Below are 16992 nucleotides of genomic sequence, written 5' to 3'. Positions count from 1 at the left end.
TCAGTACTGTACACAGGCTGCCTGTGAGGATAGTCAGGTTGTAATAGATGCCATTTGCACAGTGGCCTAAAAACTGACACATGAAAAACCCTTTTGTAAGACAGCTTACAAACTTATTATTTCAAACAAGTATATCAGAACTGCAGAGCAAATCCTTTCCTTATACATGGCAAAAATCATTGTTTCAAAGCTATATGACTTCTTTGTGTTATAACAGAAGACATGACGATAGTATTCCTGGGAGAAGAGAAAAATAAATCACTGAGAAGACTTTGGTTTCAGTTTGACAGAATCCAAGAACAAACGCTAGAAAACAAAGGGCAATTATAGGCAGAGAATTATTAGATCCAAGTGCATAGCTCTGATCAAAAGAATCTTTTTTTTTGTCTGCAAACATTGCCAAGAACCAATGACATACAAAGATCCTTCACAGGAGTTATTTTATTCACTTTATTTTTTAATTATTCAGATCATCCTGATACAAGCTTTTTTCCACCTCAAACTTCTGTGCATTGAAGAAGGCTGACAAAAACAGGAGATGGAGTAAACAGCAATGATTCTGCATGATCGTTGACAAGTCTAATAAAAACAAACACTCAAGAATCCCTATGAAGCAGCTGCTGGCCTGCTACAACTGTCTCTGAGCAGAAATTCTTTTATTGTTCCTGAAAGGAAAGATGGAATTTAAAACACAAAACAAAACACTACATAGGATAAAAATCCATTCATGGGGGAGGGAGGTCCCATATTGATTTTTAATTATATTGCGGGTTAGCATGGAAAGTGCTTTTGAAAGGTTCACAGTACATCTGGAAATCAGTGCAGTTGGAGCAGAAAGGATAGCACAGCAACCAGATTTAGAAACGGAACACAACAAATACTTTAGATTTCGCTTCTCAGATTGGGAAAGAAAGAAGGAATGTGTGGTAATGAAACGATTTCTGAAAATGGATTATTATCTTATACAAACATCATTTTCTTATTTGCCATTAAAGGGAAACTAGGTTGGATGAGGTTATCAAAGAGCTGTGTCAGGGACTCTTATTTCCATAATAATCATCACATTATGCATAAGGCAAGGGATAATGTAATTCAACCTGGCAAGACCATTTATTCAGCCTCTCAAACAAATTGCAAGATTCTCCCTTTATAAAAATCCACTCCCCATGCCAAGTCTCCACATAGGAAATGTTCTGAAAGTTTCTTGAGAATCTCATCCAAGCTGCCTTCGGAGAGACGAAAAAAGGAATGTGAAAAAGAATTAGCTAATTTAAAATTGCAAACTACACCTGTGGTTAGTTCACTATGAAGAAGAGGTACTAGTTAGAGAATCTGACAGAACCTATTTAAAATATCGGATTTGAATCCACATGTGCACCACAAATGCCATTGCTAAGTTAATACAGTTAGTGGATGCCAATCAGAGTGATTCAAAGTGTCACACAAATTTGACATTAATTCCTGTGTTTGGCTGCCAGAAGATTATTTATATTCTATTATACTTAATTATTGGAGGGGGTTGTATCCAAACCCTATCTCAATGCTATAAAAGGCTTTTTAAAACCCAGAAAAGATAATGCAGAAATCAAGGTCCTCTTATATTAATTGAATCACTCAACACACCCCACACACGCATTCACACGCATACAGCATTATAGTTTAGATCAGTGTATACCACAGTTCAAAGCTCATACAGCTTCCAGGGCATTAAATTACTGCCGGCACTGATGGCATTTATATCCAATGTAATATCTGAAGATACTATATTGTGAGGTTCTTTCTTGCAATCAAAAGGAGAAAACTTCTACAAACACATTAAAATTTAAAAGCCAGACAAACTCAGTCCTCACACAAGCTGTAGAGAAGTCTAAGGGTGCAATCTTATTCCATGGACTGATTATTCTGTTGAAATGGAAGGGAAATGCACAAGAAACCCAGCAGAGCTGTTGTACAATTCAATCATTTCCACAGAGTTTGTCTTGGACTGCATCTCTCAAAAGTTTGTAAACTTGCAATCAATTAAAGTGATCTGGAATAACCAGGCTGCAGATTGCAACCCAAATCTCAGTGATAAATTACAAACAGGCTACTAAGTCACATAGGCATTTTTCAAGATCTTCCCCTGTGCTACTTTGGAAGATGCAACACATGGAATAAGGAAGTGGTTCGTACTATAAGCTCCGCTGTTTCTGCTATTAGGCCTTTTCTTATCTTCTAAATACCCATAATGATGGCCAGAGAGTATGTCTGGAGACTATTTTTTTTGGCTAATGCCTTTATCCTCAAATGATTCCCTACCCCTCAAAAAACTGAAGTGTTATTCACTGCCAAGATTGATTTCCTATCTTCAACTGTAAACATCAGTTATGGAAAACAAAAAGGCGGCAAAGGAAAAGTTCTGCTTCACCAGGCAGCTGTGGATGTTGCTCCAGCAACAAGGGAGCAGAGCAATGGCACTTCACTCTTATAAGCCATACAATTTCACCTTGAAGAATCAGATCGGATGGAGCTCTTCTTTTCGGGTATTGCTTGCATTCTTCCTCTGGTGTAGGCTGGCTGGCTATTCAATGAGTTCCACGTAATTGGCAGGGAACATCCCAAAGTGTCCATCTGGACCGTAACCACGCCACCAGCCCTCATCAATCATTTCAATGCTAGTGATAATGTTCTCAGGGTCAAATGAGATCTCTGTGTCATCAGCTGAAAGGTGGGAACAGATGCAAGAAACAGATTTTTAAAACGTGTACAGCCTCATTTAGCCCCCCATTCAAGGTGGCTACTAATCCAAATAGCACAATAAAAAAGATAAAAGTAGTCCCCTGCGGAAGCACCAGTCATTTCTGACTCTGGGGTGACGTCGCATCACAACATTTTCATGGCAGACTTTTATGGGGCGGTCTGCCATTCCCTTCCCCAGTCATTTACACTTCCCCCCCAGCAAGTTGGGTACTCATTTTACTGACCTTGGAAGGATGGAAGGCTGAGTCAACCATGAGCTGGCTACCTGAACCCAGCTTCCGCCGGGATCAAACTCAGGTCATGAACAGAGAGTTTGGACTGCAGTAATGCAGTTTTTTTTTTAAGATGAAGACATTGGATTTATATCCCGCCCTCCACTCTGAATCTCAGAGTCTCAGAGAGACTCACAATCTCCTTTATCTTCCTCCCCCACAACAGAGACCCTGTGAGGTGGGTGGGGCTGAGAGGGCTCTCACAGCAGCTGCCCTTTCAAGGACAATCTCTGCCAGAGCTATGGCTGACCCAAGGCCATTCCAGCAGGTGCAAGTGGAGGAGGGGGGAATCAAACCCAGTTCTCCCAGATAAGAATCCACACATTTAACCATTACACCAAACTCTGCGTCATGGGGCTGCTATAAATAGCATGGGGCTGCTCACCACTCTGCGTCATGGGGCTGTTATAAATAGCACAATACGACACAACTAAAAACATAAAACCAGAGCCTTTTACAGCATAAATCTGGAATACATCATCTATACCCCAACAAAAATGTTAAGAGATGGGCTCCACACATTTTTCTATATGTTACAAAGGTGCTCAAGCTGCACTTTTTTAAGGAGCTCAGTCTTCAGCCCCGCTTCTCCTAATATTTACTGATATCAAGACTAGCTGTAGTGTCTTCACATCAAATCTAAGCAAGTGGGCTCAGTTTAGGAGAGGTACTCCATACAACATGTAAGACTCAGTCCATTTATGACTTTAAAATAAGCATCAGTTTTCTGAACCAGACCTAGTCTCCAAGAAAAAAAAAACCCACACAATCAAATCCAGCTTTTCTACAAAAGACTCCCTTTTTCTCTTCACCTATCAAAAGCTTTAAGATCAACTAAGATGTTTCTAGCATTACACTGAACAGTTCAAGACAGTAAGGTTACAGAGAGATTCTTTGAGGCTGCTGTACAACTGTTTCCTGCAGTTATGATATGTATAACAGCTGCAACAAGACAGATAAAGCAATCTGCTTTCCACCCAGGAATCAGTGCATACCCCAGACCCCTCACAATCCCAGTCCGCCTTCTTAAAAACAAAAATGGCAGTTCACTTTCATAGTGACAAATGGAGGGGGGGGGGAAGACCACAGATTGAGAAAGTAGTAACTTCAGGGTGGGGATCTAGAGGCCAGAAAGAAAGATCCTTATGGTCCACAGTTTCCTGCTTGTCCACACTAAACTTATATCCTGACTTTAAACTGTTATGAAAGTTAAGGTGATGTGTATGGTGTTCCCAGTAAGCCTGCCATCCAGACATTAAACAGATCCAAAAACAGTTTGTACATTGTGTAATCAGACTGTAATCTGGGTCCATTTACCCTTCCACCGCTTAACTGGGATGCAGTAGCTAACTGTACATGTCTCAGACACTCACTCTTTCTGTTGATGGTAAGCAGAGCCAATTATAATAAATGTGGCTTGTAAAAATCTAACCAGATACTAACACTATACATTTGTCATATTTGCAGTCAACTTGTACAATCTTAATTTCTGGCCTTCAGATCCCAGAACACAATTTTGAAATCTCTATTCACAACAAGGAAAACAGCAATTCTTCCCAAAAATACACGTAGAGGTAAAACACAGAAAACAATCCACGAGTCACATACCAGCTTGATAGTCATATAGAGCTCGAGCACATAAACCTTTTCCTTCCAGGTTAAGGTTCTGCTGGTAGTTCTCAGCATATTCATAATTAACATCTTCAGGCTGTTCCTAAAACAGTTAACATAATGAAGAGCAGTATGTCAAGACAGTACTCATAGCTATCATTAGCCACTATTGCACAAGCTCTTTCTTTACCTTCACTAAAATAAAAACAAATCTGAAACCTTTAAATACCTTGCAGATAAAATCCATTAAACTAAATAAAAGATACACAGATACATATACACTCACTAAAAGTACTAATTTAGTTAAACCAAATACAACAGTCATTGTATTGGAAAAGAGATATGAGGAATAGAAGAACAATTAATAATGTAAAGTAAGGCATAACATTAACAGCTGTAATACAAGACTATTGGTAGGAAATGCCAACTATTTTGTTCTTTGCTTCCCATGGGCCTTTGTAACTTGTTTCCTCTGAACTTCCTGCTCATTCAACAGCTACCTCCCATCTACCTATATTAACTTGAGGAATGAATGGGAGGTGCTTCCTTTTTTAAAGAAGCTATTGCCTGGTAGTTCAATCCTCTTCTTTTTTCCCTCCTAATCATTGTTTCAATCTCCTCTTAAAGCAGAGGAAGAACCTGTATTGCTTCCTTGCACTGACAACACTGCAAGGGGGCAAACGATTAAGTGTTTACAAATGGACTACTGTGACTAGAAGCTCTTGTAGAGAGAAAATATAATCAAAATCTGTTGCTGTTACACAGCACAGAGTTTTCCTATTGTTTAGTTTATAAGAATATTTATAGCATTAAACCCCTGGCTATATCCAAGAACAATCCTAAGGCTGTAACACTAATTCAAATGCCCATGTTTACTCATGCTGAGCCATTTCTTGACCAAAATGTTACGCGTCAAACCAAGATTTCCATCACTTAAAGTCAACATTCCATAAAACTACTTAAAAGTCTTGTGACAGACACACTCAGATCAGTCCCACTGGTTTACTCACATATGCTTCATTCAGCCAAGGTCATATATAAGTAAACTAACCTGAGGGGGCTCGTCATAGATAACTCGTTCATTCGGGGGTTCTTCATACACAGTGTCTTGTTCCACCTCTGGTTGGAAGACAGGTGGGGCCGATTTGTAATTGTCCTGCCTTATTGAATCACCTGGGGGGGGGGACAGAACATTTGTAATTCTAATTATTATGTTTATTATTGATTTCCTCTAGTGAGTACTATGTGCTGGATGCTTTTCTGAACCATTTTGATCATTATCCAAGGGAGCTTGAGGCAGTCTTTCACATCACCTACTATGTGATCCTATTAACTAGACACAGATGATTGAATCAGCTACAGCTTCTGCAGGCAAAGGAGATGTTCTATGTACAACGCCTAAACAGGTTTGTTCCATTTCTTTTGATGTGATTGTGCAGGCCTAAAAAGTCTCTTGCCAGGCAAGGCTAGATGTGACATTTCACCCTACTATTATGTCTGTACTTGCCTCAGCTCCACCTCTGCTGTCTCTTATCAACACAACTTGTACAGCAAGCTTTTCCTGCCCATTTGTCACACTTTAACAAGATGATTAAGTGCAGATCTCAGAAATTCCCATATATTACAAGCCTATGAGGCAGAAAATTGTTTGTTCAATATATACAAAACTGCCTTTTACAGAATTCAGCCATTCGCCCACTTAGCACATCATCATCTGTTCCAATGAACTACAGTTGTCCAGAGTTTCATGCACAAAAGCTCCAGAAATAAGACTGTGCGGATTGAACCTGGGACCTTCTGCATGCAAAGTATGTACTCAACCACTGAACTACAATCCCTGTGAAAGGTATTGCATGGTACTTAATAGCCATAGGTTCTTATATAAAAATATGATTCAATTAAGCACAAAAATGTATATATTTTAAAGGAAATGTAATTAGTTTTGCTACTGCAGAGTAGATCTAGCCCCCAAAACAGGTTTACAGTTCCTTGTCAAATCTAGCACTGAAAATCTGGATCCATTCAGCAGAACGAGAGGGGGAAAACCAAGGCCCTTTTCATTGAGTCCTGAAGTTCTGTACTGCTGCTCTTCTCTTGTCAGATATTCTTTTATTGTTGTAAGCTGCTTCATGAGTTTGTTTTAAATGTGGAGTATAGGAGAAATACAATGCTCATCAAGTAGGTAACAGCCTCCAGCATCAGTCCAGTGAAAAGAAGAAGAAGAAATTGGATTTATATCCCGCCCTCCACTCCGAAGAGTCTCAGAGCGGCTCACAATCTCAACAGACACCCTGTGAGGTGGGTGGGGCTAAGAGAGCTCTTACAGCAGCTGCCCTTTCAAGGACAACCTCTGTCAGGGCTATGGCTAACCCAAGGCCATTCCAGCAGGTGCAAGTGGAGGAGTGGGGAATCAAACCCAGTTCTCCCAGATAAGAGTCCACACACTTAACCACTACACCAAACAGTATTTGAAAGACTAGAATCAGCCACCAAGACTCCATTCATTTGTTGTATCTTCCTTTTTGCTCAGTATGTGGTAATAAATAAGCACAGACAGTTTAGCTCAGCCACCAGAGAAATTACATCAATTTCTTGCCCATTTCTTGGTTAGGCAAAGCAGCCTTTTACTTGATTTCCTGAAACAGCTTACACATAATCAGATAATAATACTAACAACAACAACTCCAAATGTAAAAGTGTCATTTTCCCCCTACAGCAGAAGAGAGAGATCTCTGTACAGTCTAGGACACCTGCTTTACACCACATAACAACAAAGAATACTTTATAATACAGACAGAAATGAAACACAGATTTAAAAAAGACCCCCAAGTCATCCTCTTCAGACGAGGAACAACAAGGTTGACCAGATATATAAGAGGCTAGGAAAAGCCCACACTATATTAGCATTAACACATAACAGAATACCAGAATAACCAGTAACATGACAATACCCTTACTTTCTATAGCTATAAAAGGGCCAGGAGAAACAATTGACACTGATAGTAGGGGAGGAGACACGCAATGAATCTTGGCAATAGCTGTTCTGATCACCAGAAGTGGGGAGAAGGAATGAAATTTGGAAGGAAGGAGGGAAGAGGAGGTGTCAATACCTATGCATGGCTGACATGTAAGCCTGCAGGAGAAGTAGTTCAAAGTGTCCATAAATGAAAGGAATACAGAATACCTTATGCTGCAGTATCATGAGATGGAAACTAAGCAGCTTTGAGTAAAAGACTCTTTCCTAGGGAAACTGTAAGCTGGGCAGAGAGGGAATTTTTATTGTACTTAAACATCTCATGAAGGCTTACTGCAAGAGAAATCTGGTAACCCACACATTTAGAACACAAATATGCAGTAACAGGGAAAATTACTTGAGGTATTTATCAAGCAGAAATCAAAGTAGTCTGACCCTAAAAAACACTATTTATTTATTTATTTTATATCCCGCCCTCCCTGCCGAAGCAGGCTCAGGGCGGCTTACAGCATAAAAGCACTACAAACAGTTAAAACAATACATATTATAATTTATCCATTCTATAAAATTACTCATTTTATAATAAAAACAATCAAAAATTAGTTTGGTGCTAAACTCTTGATATTATACATTTTCAGGGGCAACGATATTACTTTCTACAATATAGGCTCCATGTTAATTGAAGGCCAGCTGGAAAAGAGTGGTTTTGCAGGCCTTGCGGAACTGGGCAAGATTCCGCAAGGCTCTCACTTCCTCTGGCAGTTGATTCCACCAGTGGGGGGCTGCAATCGAGAAGGCCCTTTCTCTGGTGACTTTCAGTTTGGTCTCCTTCGGCCCAGGGATTACCAATAAATTCTGTGAACCAAACTGAAGTATCCTCTGGGGAACATGTGGGGAGAGACGGTTCCTAAGGTAGGCAGGTCCTAGGCCATAGAGGGCTTTAAACTATATGTCTAGAGTAGTGCAGGGATTATAGTTAATTTTGGACAGGGATGGTCCCTCCTCTATGGTTAGGCATCAATAAAAGGCTCAAAGAACCACAGGCTACTTCAAGAACACTAGCTGTTGTTTTTTAAAGCCCTATGACAATCAATTAACAGAAATAAGGTCTCTCATAATAGTTTTACCAGGTTCAGGAACAGGAGAGACTGGAGGTGTGTCATGCACAGACGAATGAACAACAGGAGGAGGGTGAACATCTTGCACAGCAGGACGGACAGGGGACACAGGAGTTTCTGTTTGACTGTTCTGCTGCAGGAAAGGGCTCCGCAACTTGCCTAGGAGAGGAGGCAAGTCAATGCAAAATATATGAAATGGTGCAAGATATTTTTTTACTACCATTCATTTAGTGGGCTTCAGACAGACTGGTAAATTCACCCTGGCAATAATTCTAAACCCCTCTTCCTGTCTATGTCCCTAAAGGCTTCTTCATTCAAAATATCTCAGAAAGAAGTCAGAATTCTAAGAGTGATAGCATTATATGAGTGATGCTCTCATTGTTCCATGTAAAAACAGCATCCTTGTTACACTGTGAATCTTCTACCCTAACACTCCTTCATTCATTCTAAACATATTGAACAAATTCCCAGGGCATCGAGGAAGCTGGTGTTTCTACATGGAACCATCCAAGTATCATTTGTATAATATGGCCTACTGGAAAGTATTACCCCTTGAAAGTAATACACTCCCAACCATTTCTGTTCCAGTTTTAGATACCTGGCTGAGAATTGATGGCTGCTGCTTCTGTGGACATTGATCGTTCCCTTTGCTTGAATATTTCCCGGGGATTCACCGATCTTTGCGCTATCAGTGATGCTGCTTCCTGTGAGGAGAGGAAGGCATAATGAATCTTGGGGGTGGGGAGAGAAGGCGGGGTATCTAGCAATAGCTACCAATGCTGATACCTGAATTTCACAGTTAGGGAAAAGTACTGGCTTGGGTTGCCAATAGCTAAAGGCTCATAGATCACCACTAACCCATTTACTGGGGGAAAATATCAAACACGCAAGCACATGTGAGAAAGGTTCTTACACTAACAACAATAAGGACTTTACTGATTTAAGTGAAGTAGTTTGTTGTGTGTATTATGCGCCCTTAAGTCACTTCCATGGTGACCCAATGAATTAATGACCTCCAGAATGTCCTATCACTGACGACGCCTTGCTTAGGCCTTGCAAATGAAAGGCCGTGGCTTCCTTTAATGAATCAATCCATCTTGTGTTGGGTCTTCCTCTTTTCTGACATAGTTATCCCCCAGGGTAAAACTAAATTTCTATGCATCCAAATTAAGGCTTCTAGCATCTACCTATCCTGGAATTGCAGAAGTCACATGAATTGCATGAGGTAATGCAGTCCATTCCTGCTTGCTTTTGGGAAGACTATTCATGAGAAATCAAGGTTTGTTAATATTAATGGAAGATCAAGGTTTGATAGGTAATTTTACTACGCTCTCATACACAACAGAACAGACTCTTGAATATTCTGTAAGTACTGAGGATTTAAGGATTAATGAAGAAACAACTTGGATTTTCCTACTCATGATTAAACTCCACCAGTGATCACGCAGAAAGAGCAATGTCGTAAATGGTATTTTGTCAAACTGAGGAAAGCTCCCATTAATCTCGGAGAACAGGATGTAACTAATGAGAGGGTGGATTGTGTACAAATAAGAAACCCAAGATAAGTACAAGAAACCTTAGAGAGAGAATATTTTGTCAAGAGGTTGCTCATGCTCCTCTGAAGACCCATGGTAGCAAAGGAAAGAGTGCATATTAGATTATCAGAAGTCCCACATCCAATCAGGCAAATTGTCTTCACAAAAGATTAAGGAAAGGTACATGCAAAGGTATCGACCACGACTGTCTCCAAAAAATCCAGCCTCGAGTCATAGCAGCTAAAGAGCCGTGCAGGCAGCACACACTAAAGGGTGTTCAGTAGGCAAAGTTTGAGTCATGTGACTGAAGGACAGGTTTACAAGTCCTAAACTAAAGCCAGAAACATGCCATTTCTATTATTTGGCAAATCAATGAATTACAGATTGTAGGCTAAGTTGAAATCATTACACAGATGTTTTGTTATTTAGGATATTTAAGCATGAGGTTAGGGGGGGGAAGCTGTGTTCAGTAGGTGCAGCAGCTCAGGAAAAATGCCAAATTTTCATTCACAAAGACTTGGTGAAGTCCAATGATCAATATCAAGCACCAGTAAAATGGTCAATGGAAGCACAAAGCCAAAGACTAAAATGAAGAATTTTTCTGGCCATAATATCATGAAAAGGAGCTAAAAGCAGCTAAAGAGCCGTGCAGGCAGCACACACTAAAGGCTGCAGTTTACTAGAAAACCTGGAAAACTCAGCAGAGGTCCAAGGAGCAAAGTAGTAGTGAAAGTTTGTATATTCAGCATATACAGTAATGAATGATCACAGAAAGGAGACATTAGAAGTTTTTCTCCCTGTAGAGACATTAATATCTCCACTTCATAATTTATAAAAATCACACATCCTGAATCAATACACAGCCAGAATGTGGAAATCACTGCCTTGGGACATGGTTAAGATCAAGAATAAGAAGTCTGAAAGATATTCATCTCTCCATGACAGACCAGGATATCCAAACCCATAATAGGTTCTGAGAATACTTTCCAGACTGATGAGCCATACAGATGGTGCAACAGTCTACTGTACAACTTTATCAGAAACATCCAGTGTTGAAAATGCAGGCAATATCGGGTTAGAAGTGTTATAGTTCTTATTCAGGCCCAGCATGCATTGTGAAACAGCACAAAGATGACCAAATCCATAGTTACGGACTTCATTAAATGCTTAGGAATTAGCTCCTGATTAAGAATGAAGCAAAATCGTCAAGAAGCCTTCACCGATGTACCTGGGCTTTCTCCACTGACTCACTCCTTCGGAAACTTTTCTGCAATCTGTTGTGTTCTTCTTCCTGCTCCTTCTGTAACATAAGATGGTGTCCCTCACAGTAAGGTCAAGCAGAAGCAGGTCTCCAGTGAAATGAGAAATTGGGCTCTAGTAGATGAGCACAACCTTTGCTCCAGCTCATTTGCTGCCAGTCAAGCAGCCTACCTAACAGCCAACACACAACTATCATCAAGGCAGTCTCTCTCTGTTGCTCTAAGAGGTACAGTGGGACCTCTTTCTGAGCCTTGCAGATGACTAATGGCAATATCTGAAGATTCACAGAGATACTAATGGGCTGAGAAGTTGCAGAAGCAGATGCCACATCATTCCGGCAGGTAACACAATATCTCTCTGTGCAGAAGGCTTTTTAAAATGATGCAGAGACCAAAAGAAAATGTGTGTCTGTTTTAAACCTTACCCATTGTTGTTTCTCTTTATCTCTTGACTCAGTTTCCTGCTGTTGTTGGAATCTCCTGAATATTTAAAACAAAACAAAATCCTGTGGTTAAACAGAACTTAGACTAACAAAGGGCTCAGAGTTCTGTTTCTGAGCATTATATGATAACCATCTTCAAGTACTTGAAGGACTGTCATATAGAATATGATGCTGAGTTGTTTTCTATGGTCCCAGAAGGTCTGACCAGAACCAATGGGTTGAAATTAAATCAAAATGAGTTTTCAGCTAAACATTAGGAAGAACTTCTTGACAGAGTGATTCCTCAGTGGAACAGGTTTCCTGGGGAGGTGGTGTACTCTCCTCCTTTGAAGGTTTTAAACAGAGGCTAGATGGCCATCTATGAACTTAGGCAGATCATGGGAAGGCAGGCAGGAAGAGTTGCATCAGTGATTAGTTCTCGTGGTCCTTTCTTACATGTCCAAGGAAATACTGATCACTACTTCAGGGTCAGGCAGCAATTTCTTTTCCAGGCCAGGGATCCTGGAGTGCTTTGGGGGTTTTGCCATCTTCTGGGTGTGAAGCAGGTGTCACTGGGGGTTTGTGTGGGGGGAAGTATTTGCGAATTTCCTGCATTGTGCAGGGGGTTGGACTAGGTGACACCAGAGTAGGGGTGGCCAAACTTGCTTAATGTAAGAGCCACAAAGAATGAACATCAGATTTCTGGAGAGCTGCAAGGAAGGAAGACAGGGAGATAATAAGAAGGGAGGTGGAAAGAAAGCAACTTTAACTTTAAATGCATTCTCTGCCAGCTGGCTTGGCAGTGCGATTTAAAGAGAGATATGCCTTCTCCAAGCTGGCTGAAAGGGTGGTGGGGGCTTCGAGAGCCACACAATGTGTGTGAAAGAGCCACATGTGGTCCCTGAGCTGCAGTTTGGCCACCCCTGCCATGGAGGCACCTTCCAACTCTGATTCTGTGATTCATATCTACAGGACCATCTCCTCCTATGCTCCACCATTACAGCTTTGCTTATCCAATCATGGCTTATTGCAGGTATCACCCTGCAACTGAGCAAGGTCAACAGTTGCCCATAAATTAATTCAAAAGAGTTTTTGAATAAACATTAGGAAGAACTTTCTGGCAGTTAGAGTGGCTCCTCAGTAAACAGCTTTTTTTGGAAGGTGGTGGGCGCTTCTTCTTTGGAGGTTTTAAAATAGTGCCAAGATGGCCATCTGACAGCAATGCTGATTCTGTGAACTTAGGCAGAGCATGAGAGGCAGGGCAGGAAGGGTTGCATCAGCACTTAGTTCTCATGGTCCTTTCTTACATGCCCAGAGAAATGCTGTTCGCCACTCTGGGGCCAGGAAGCAATCTTTCTCCAGGCCAGGAATCCTTCTAGGGAGGAGAGGTATTTGTGAACTTTCTGCATTGGGCATGGAGGTTGATTACACTAGAGGTCCCTTCCAACTCTATGATTCTATGATTACTGCCCTAAACTAAGGGTCCCCAGTGTGGTGCCTACCAACACCTTTCCTGATGCCACCCAAGTGTTTTTAGAAAGTGAGTCAGCCAGGTGGGGCTCCTGTCCAGCAGGGCTTCTGATTGGCCACTGCAGACCTGATAGGCTGTGCAAATTAAAATAATGTTGCTTTGGTGGTAGCTGCCACTACAGTGTTGGTTTTATTCTCTCGCTCACTGGTCTTTCTCAATATACTTTTAAAAATTACTCCTCCTGTCCCCTGTACTTGGGCTTATTTTGTGTGTGGCTCTGCCTCTCGTAGTAGCTATGCTGCGGCTGCACCCGCCATCTTGTGTCAGAATTCCAGAGATGCTCACAGGCTCAGAAATGCTGGGGACCCCTACAGGCCTAAGTCAATCTAGTTTTCCACTGGCAAAAAGGTTAGCTCACGTGCTCCCCTTCTGTTCCCTGAAAACAACTGCCACAATCAAATTCGATGTTTAGGAATATGATGAGATCATGTAAACTCCCTCCGTTTCTGAAAGGAAAAAGTGCACCTTCTCTGAAAGAGCTATGGAAGTATACGTACTACCCAAACACCAATCAAGATTAATCCAAGAGAAAAATTACTATTCCCAAGAAAAAGGCTGCATTTTTGTAGAGCTGAACATGTACACACACTATTCAGCTAGGTTCAAATAGCTATTTAATTATGCATTTAATTGGCTGGCTTTGGGAAAGTTTCTCCTGCAACACTGACCTTTAGCAGAAAGAGCTAGATACAAATATAAAAAGACATTCTGCAATTGTACTGCTGATTGGCCCCCACTGCACTTAACCCCACAGTCCTGTTCATCATCATTCACTGTTGAGGTACATCTATCTAGCAGTAGTACATGTGTTACCTGCCCTTTGCAAGGAGCTGAGGGCAGCATGCATGGTTCTCCCTTTCCCATTTTATCCTACCATGTGAAATAGGCTGTACTGAGAAAGAATGAATGAAAAACATTTTTAATGCATATAGGATACCAGATTGTTCAGAGATAACCATCACTACAAACAAAGGGGGAAGGATAGCCATCTGTGAGTGAAATCAAGAACTTAACAAATGAAGGGCTTAAGTAATACCATATTTACTAGAAATAATTAGTTCATATATGAATGCAAGACAACATCCGCTTTCTTTGATGCATATTCAGAAAAAGTCTAGTCTTGTTTTGGAGTAAACACTGTATGAATAATTTCTATTTCATGTATGTTAAAGATTTAGGCAGGCAACAGAAAGTATGTGAACATGCATTTGCTTCAGAAAAAGCATTTCCTGAATAAATGGAGAGAATGGAGCACCTCTTTGCTGAGATACATATAAACCATTAAAAAGCATCAATTCTAAAAGGCAGCACAAGATGTCTGTATGTCAGTCTGCCTCCCTAGTGTTGTTGTGGACAAGGAGAAGAGATAAAGAGCCTCAAAAGGCAAAATTTCCCCAACCACCAGACCCTACAACTCAGCTACTGAAATAAAGTCTTTCTGACAGAAGGTATTCACTTTAGCTCTTTCTTCAAATCAGTAGTACAGGCCCAAAGTAGATTCAAAATTTTAGAGTGCAAATTAACCAACACAAGGCTGAAGTTAACATATATTCCAGATGAATGAGGAATTAGGTACATACAGAGAGACTGTACTACATGTGTCAGAGATTGTGTGGGCTGTTGCATCAATCATTTCCTGTGGTTTTGTAACAACTGAATTAACAGAAAACACACTCAGGCAAATAAATGAAAAACTCATTCTGCATACTCGGTTTCACAGGTCAAACATACATACTGCACTTTGGGGCTTCCACAGTGGTTTCTGGATGGAAGAAAGGGGACAATAGGAAGGATGTGTGAGCTCAAAGGCACTTAGGGGAAACCAGCCACAAAAGAAGAGTTGTTTTTTATATCCTGCTTTTCGCTACCCTACGGAGTCACAAAGTGGCTTACTATTGCCTTCCCTTCCTCTACCCACAACAGGGACCTTGTGAGGTAGGTGGGGCTGAGGAAGTTCTGAGAAAATTGGGACTAGCCCAAGGTAACCAGCAGGCTTCATGTGGAGGAGTGGGGAATCAAACCCAGTTCTTCAGATTAGAGATCTCTGTTCTTAACCACTACACCACAAGGGCTTTGAATATTGTTGACTCAAGATTTTTTTTGAGTCTGAATTGTTGCAGAGAGAAGATAGAAGCTGTGGAAATATTAGAAAAGAAGTAATGCACATAAGAAGAAATTCTCACACTGTGTTCACATGCACATAAATGACTCTCCTGTAGCAATTATTTCAGACTGTGTCTTATGCACTTAAACACAGACATTTTAAGAACATAAAACATATTGCAATTCTTTCCACCAACAGGTTTGGCTTTTTAAAGCAGAAGCAGTCATACTTTCCGTGGTGCTCAGAAGCACTTTGTAGACCCAGCTACTGCGGCATTCATATACAATTCTTACAAAACATTCAAACATAGTTCCAAGAGCGGAGCACTCTTTTTTACTCAGCTTTTTCCATAAGTGGTTAATCACAGTTAGTGTTTAATGCTTTAAGTTAAAAAAAAAATCTACTCACTTCTGAGCATCAATTTCATTGGCTCGCTCCTTAAATCTACGCTCACGTAAAGCTGCTTCCTGTAAGTCACGTTCTCGCCGTTCTTTTTCTAGACGTTGACGCTCTTCTTCTGCTTTTCTTTTCTCTTCTAGTCGGCGATTCTCCTCATCTTTCTGAAACAGCAAATACAGCAAGTCTGATTGAAAAACAGCTGCCTCTAGAGAATAAGAATACACAGTGTGCATGACACCACTCAAGACAGATTAAAACATTCACCTGCAGAGAGCTACTAAATCAAATCAATACTGGCAATCTACTGTGTCATCCAGCACAATTCTTCTTGCCATTTTAATGGACCTTACAAATCAATCATGCAGGTCAGTATAATGCAGAACTCCGAATTTCTTTCTAGTCAATCCATCCCTCATAGGAGTGACATGTCTAAACAGGAAGCCATTTAAAACATGACAAAGGAATTAGCTGAGAAAGCTCAAGAGTTTTGTTTTCTAGTGCAGTTTCCTACTAGCTCCCACTCCCTATCAGAGTAATTCTCAGAATTTTATGGTGCAAGTGACAAAAAAGCAAACACAAATACATTTTTATCCAATTCATGACAGTTTACCCACCCTTTCCTGATTAATACTTTCGTTTCAAAGACTAACCAAATAAATAGGTCATACAATGCTTCCCAAAAGTGCCCAGATTTGAACTTCAATGAATCTGTAGGAGGAAGAAGTTCCATAACTAGGGAGATAAACCAATACATCTGTGTACCTATGATGTTTTAAACTGACACAAAGATGGTAGTATTTAGAGGGCATCCTCAATGTATATCACAGATCCTAAAGGGGCAAATGGAAGAGGAAGCCTCTAAAGCATGCTGAATGTTAAACTATTCACTTTGACAGGGTTGGATCTGGCAATTTGTAGACACTTGGATCATGGGATCTTCCCTGCCGTGGTTTTGATCTCAGAAAAGTTTATTATCAGGTTTGTGTACTCACATATGCCAGAAGCCACATGTGTTAGGTGGCTACAAT

General features: G+C 40.6%; 1 protein-coding gene across 2 annotated transcripts in view; it reads right to left on the bottom strand.

The window, feature by feature from the left end:
• Nucleotides 1-436: 436 nt before the first annotated feature.
• The window catches only part of DBNL (drebrin like), a 34452-nt gene continuing 17896 nt past the window's right edge, over nt 437-16992 (bottom strand). Inside the window, exons 7-14 of one of the 2 annotated variants that reach the window (XM_060251595.1) lie at nt 15974-16125; nt 11934-11988; nt 11478-11549; nt 9313-9418; nt 8724-8873; nt 5674-5795; nt 4620-4725; nt 437-2700 (exon numbers count right to left, since the gene is read on the bottom strand). In XM_060251595.1, coding sequence (XP_060107578.1) covers nt 2561-2700; nt 4620-4725; nt 5674-5795; nt 8724-8873; nt 9313-9418; nt 11478-11549; nt 11934-11988; nt 15974-16125 — 903 coding nt within the window. In that variant the 3' untranslated portion in view covers nt 437-2560. The remainder of the gene's footprint in view (nt 2701-4619; nt 4726-5673; nt 5796-8723; nt 8874-9312; nt 9419-11477; nt 11550-11933; nt 11989-15973; nt 16126-16992) is intronic. The other variant, XM_060251597.1, reaches the window with a different exon arrangement.

This window comes from Heteronotia binoei, chromosome 12, assembly GCF_032191835.1.
Source record: "Heteronotia binoei isolate CCM8104 ecotype False Entrance Well chromosome 12, APGP_CSIRO_Hbin_v1, whole genome shotgun sequence".
Taxonomy (NCBI): Eukaryota; Metazoa; Chordata; class Lepidosauria; order Squamata; family Gekkonidae; genus Heteronotia; species Heteronotia binoei.
The sequence above is the reverse complement of the archived record's forward strand: the minus strand, read 5'-3'. Positions and strand labels throughout refer to the sequence as shown.